At 44.6% G+C, this 5162-nt stretch overlaps 1 protein-coding gene across 1 annotated transcript in view; it reads right to left on the bottom strand.

Moving 5' to 3' along the window:
• BAZ1B (bromodomain adjacent to zinc finger domain, 1B) overlaps nt 1–5162 on the bottom strand; it is an 81198-nt gene that overhangs the window by 6098 nt on the left and 69938 nt on the right. Inside the window, exons 13-14 of the mRNA XM_011930398.1 lie at nt 3842–3989; nt 1574–1689 (exon numbers count right to left, since the gene is read on the bottom strand). Coding sequence (XP_011785788.1) covers nt 1574–1689; nt 3842–3989 — 264 coding nt within the window. The remainder of the gene's footprint in view (nt 1–1573; nt 1690–3841; nt 3990–5162) is intronic.

The following is a 5162-nucleotide window of genomic DNA, read 5'->3' on the forward strand; positions in this document are numbered from 1 at the left end:
AGAGCGAGACTCCATCTCAAAAAAAAAAAAAAAAAAAAAAAACGCTGGGCATGGTGGCACGTGCCTGTAGTCAGTTACTCAGGAGGCTGAGGTAGGAAGATTGCTTGAGCCTGAGAGATCGAGGATACAGTGAGCTGTGATCATACCACTGCGCTCTAGCCTAGGTGACAGAGCAAGATCTCCATCTCAAAGAAAAAAAAGAGAAAAAAAGAAAAAAAAATCTGCTCCCAAGTCACTGACTCTGACCAACAGAAGATGATATCCCTGAATGCAGGACTGAAGGGCCATTTGTTCACTTACCCTGGGATACCTGAAAAATCAGGCGTAGTGAACAAACAAAAAGAGCCCGTAAGAACACGAGAGCTTAAGGTGTCCCACATTACACCTCTGGAATATGGGGGGAAAGTGGGAGGACAGGAGAAGATGTGCAAGCCCGAAGTCGTTAGGGTTTGGCAGTCTCACTATAGTAAGAGACTGGTCGTGTCAGGCATCCAGTCTTTCACTCTTATACCAAGTGTGACCATTCAGAGTTGCTATGATCTTGGGAACTGAACCACTGCTTCGAAAGCTCGTTAGAATTTTGATCTGTGGTCTGTTTTCTACAAACCTGTAAAGAAAAGTGTGTGGGCCAGGTGCAGTGGCTCACATCTGTAATCCTAGCACTTTGGAAGGCCGAGGCAGGTGGATCACTTGAGCTCAGGAGTTCGAGACCAGCCTGGTCAACGTGGTGAAACTCCGTCTCTACTAAAAATACAAAAATCAGCCAGGTGTGGTGGCGGGTACTCGGGAGGCTGAGGCACAGACTGAGGTAATCTGAGGTCATACCACTGCACTCCAGCCCAGGCCACAGAGTGAGACCATCTCAAAAAATAAAAAAAAAGTGTATTTTGGAAAGAGGTAGGCTGTTAAAAGAAAGGCTAGACAAGAGGACATTAGCCACGAACACAAGACTCTCCAATGGTCATAAGAAATGAACATGAGAGAATGAGAGTCAATCTGGTGAACACAAAAGATGATGCCTTTTTTCCTACAGGCATCTAGTGAGAACAGATCTGAACCTTCCTAACATCCTTCCCTCTAAGCCTTCAAACAATCAGTCCTCTCTTTTTAAACCAGCAAAGCTATAGACCTGCACACTGCAGGGAGGAGAAAATCACTGTAACCAGAGAGAAAAAGTCACTCTCTGAAAGCAGCGATAAAACAACAGCCAAAAGAACTGTTAGGAGATGGCAATGGGCCGAGATCTTCCTTCCCCACTGTCCCCGTATGCTGAGGAGCTGAGAACCAGCAGCCTTGGCATAAATATACTTGGGACCATGAATTCTACTGAATCTTAGAGCAAGTGGGCTGATGTTACTGAGACCAAGCCACCTTCCCTCCTACCAGGCAGGTAGTTAAATGCCATCTTGGAAACCCATTTAAACCCACAGCAGCTAAGTTACGCCACAGTCACAACGCGAGAGAAAAGGAAGACAGCAAGCCGGCCACACTACGTACTGCCAAACCAGCCTTTCCAAGCGTTCCAAGCTTAGAAGACTGTGAAATCAATTACAAAGACAGACAAAATACTTACATCGCAAACCAGCCACCTCATAATCTTCTTCCTCCTCCTCCTCTTCTTCCTCCTCTTCCTCTTCATCACTCTCATCATCTTCACTGTCCTCAGAAGCAGACTCTTCAGTATAGTTCCTGTGGGTAGAAAAAATAATGTAGGGAACACAGTTGTAGTCCAAAGTGGTCCTAAGAAGGGTTCAAATCCCACAGGGATCAGGAAACTTCTCTTCAGAGACTAGATATGTATAATGTATGACAATACAGAGAGGGAACCTGAATGTAAGCCAGGAGAGTTTTTCACAGAAATGAAAAACAAAGTTTCAACAGCATGCCTCCTTCTGCTAGGCCACAGACAGTTTGGACAAGATACCAAAGACAACAGAAATCAAAACCAAAATGCAATCCTACCCTTCCCCACACAAAGCAATACAAAACACTATTTCTTTTGTCTCACAGAAAGAACCAGATAATGTAACACATCAGGTACTAAAAGCTGTTCCCACCTCTGAGGTGGACTGAAAGAATAAACAGAGCCCAGACAGGTGTGACTTCACCTTGATGGCCCCCTTCCAAGAGCTGAAACAGCTTGCAGATGACCATAACATCAAAGCAGTGGTAATCCCAGCTCGGAACAGCTGGTCCAAAGCCCCACCATTTCAGAGCAACATATCTCATCTCTTAAGTACAGCTGGGATGCAGTACGAAAGAACCTGCTAATACTGTTAAGGTGGGGTCAGGATCAAACAGCTCTGCCCTTTAGAAGGAAGCCCAGGCTGGCTCATGCCTGTAATCCTAACATTTTGGGAGGCTGAGGCACGTGGATCATCTAAAGTCGGGAGTTCGAGATCAGCCTGACCAACACGGAGAAACCCTGTCTCTACTAAAAATGCAAAATTAGCAGGGTGTGGTGGCGCATGCCTGTAATCCCAGCTACTGGGGGTTGAGGCAGAAGAATCGCTTGAACCAGGGAGGCAGACGTTGCAGTGAGCCAAGATTGCGCCATCGCACTGCAGCCTGGGCAACAAGAGCTAAACCCCGTCTCAAAAAAGAGAAGCCCAAGCCAGAGTGCCTATAAGCTGCCCATTTTACAACCCCAAATTTCAATGTGGGAAACAACAGTATTATCTTGGGCAAATATAAAGTGTCTCCTCCTCTTTAAAAGGGCCTGTGTTTGGCCTTATTGAGATTCGGGTAAAAAACAAAGCACGACCTCTACTCTCAGGGAATTCATAATCACATGGGAGACAGACATGTATAAAACCAGAGACAAGATCCATGCACCAAAATACTATTTCAGAGAATGAAGGTTCAGCTGGAACACAGAGGAGAAACCATGAAGCCTAAGGATGCAAGCACTTTTCAAAAGAGCAGTGAAATGTTAGCAAAGCCATGGGCAATTTACCCACTGGGAATTCCGGGCAGAGAATGTTCCCAGCTGGGAGAAAGGCACAAGAAGAAAGGATGAACAATAAACAGCCTGTAACAAGCACACAGATATGGGATCTAAAGCTAATTGAAAACCCAGGCTGGTGTTGTGTAAGAGTCTCAGAAGTGAGGACAGGAGTTGGGACTTTATTCTAGAGGCAAGGGGAAGACTGGAAGATTGTGATCAGGAATGCGAGCAGATCGTTGCCTTGTGCACAGCATTCTGGTATCACAATAGATGGGTGGATAAGAGGGGAGAAGACGTGATATAAGAAAGAGGAGTTGAGAAGCCTTTGGTGACAGATGTAGAAGGGACAAAAGTAGAAGGGACAAATGAGAGTGGAGACCATGGAGAATGGGCAAGAAACTGGATCATAAAACATCTGGGCACTGGACTGATATCGTGGCAAATTAATGGGCATGTAGGATGAAGGAGAGACATTCATGTTCAAGTTGACACCCAAATTCTACTCATGATAGGGAAGAAAACATTATGTATGGGTAAGGAAGGTAATCAGTGTGAGATTTTTAGCAATGGGTGATTGCAGAAGTAATCATGAAGACACAGGAAGTGGGTAACAGGAGGCTAAAGGCAGAGAGAGAGATTTCATTACTTGAGAAGAAGGTATGGTCAAGAAGACAGAGAATGTGGCTGGCAGTGAAAACTAGAAATGTCAACATTCAGCTAAAATTAGATCAGAGTCCTTTGAGCTCCTATTGAAGTACTGTAAATGATCAGGTTCTGTTCCCAAAAGATGAACTTAAAGCTCCTTAGACTCATTCTGTTTGAATAACTCAAGCTTCATTATAACAGCTACTCATACTTATTCATTCAATTATTTTTAAAAGAAAAGATTCTCACCTGCCACGGGAGTTGCGCCTGGCAGTAGCGGGCTGGCAAGCTGGGCACTGCCACTCACCATCTGGTACTTCATAGAGGGCCGGCCTCAGACAAAACAGGTGGAAGGCTTTATTACACTCATCACACAAGATCAATTTGTCATCCTCACCTGCAAAGATATAAATGTGAATAGCATTGTTGGGAGCACAGCAGCAGTCAATGAGCTGTAAGGAAGAGGCAATCACCCTACAATTCACGGCACACGAGAAGACGTGTTCCATAGAATGCTACCCAGCTGCTGTTTTGTAAATGCAGGCATTTTCTAAAAAGAAATGTAGCATAACTTAGACTACAGACAATTTAGGAATCAGCTCTCCTAATTTATATCCCAAAACCTACCCATGGCTAAGACAGGACAGTTAACAATTACTAAGAGGCACAAAAAACCCAAGTGAGAGCAGGAAATTTTGCTGCTCTTTTGACCTCCCCAAACGTTTCTCAACTTACGCCTAATGGGTTCTCTCTCTCTCTGTGTTTTTTTTTTTTTTTGAGACAGAGTCTTGCTCTGTCGCCCAGGCTGGAGTGCAGTTGCACAAGCTCGGCTCACTGCAACCTCCGCCTCCCAGGTTCAAGTGTTTCTCCTGCTTCAGCCTCCCAGAGTGCTGGGATTACAGGCGTGAGCCACCACGCCCGACCCCTGATAGGTTCCCTTATATTCGAAAAAGTGTTATGCTGAGTCAACTTAATATGGTCATCTCTCCTTCCAACCTTCATTCTAGAGCAACTGAACGCTTTACAGCAACTGAATTTTACGTAGATCTTTTCATCTCTAACCTAACTCAGAAAATAACTCTAGCCAATGAAAAGCCAATCACAAAGGGGCTTCTAGCCATGAAGTTCCTTTTGCATACACGAGACTGCATGCTTCCCACTTTAACTGGACCACCTACTGCTAAAAGCACACATCTTACTTCACAGATGACTAAAGTTCTGAGCCAATCAAAGGATTTAAAACTAAACTAAAATAGTTAAAAGGATTAACTAATTTTGTTTTCTGTAGAAAATTAGGAGACTGAAGAGATCAATTGCTTTTATGTTATACTCTACAATGAGGAACAAAGGGCATGCTCTGATTCCCTGGCATGACATTTCAAAGACTGGCATGTTACAGACCTCCAGGAGAGTAAAATCTGTACCACACTTATATTCTGTGTACACAAAATTCTTTTGGGTAGAAATGAAGATCTTGGGCTGGGCGCGGTGGCTCACGCCTGTAATCCCAGCACTTTGGGAGGCCGAGGCGGGCGGATCACAAGGTCAGAAGATCAAGACCACGGTGAAA

The sequence above is a fragment of the Colobus angolensis genome, unplaced genomic scaffold (genome assembly GCF_000951035.1).
Source record: "Colobus angolensis palliatus isolate OR3802 unplaced genomic scaffold, Cang.pa_1.0 Scaffold120, whole genome shotgun sequence".
NCBI classification, from domain to species: Eukaryota; Metazoa; Chordata; class Mammalia; order Primates; family Cercopithecidae; genus Colobus; species Colobus angolensis.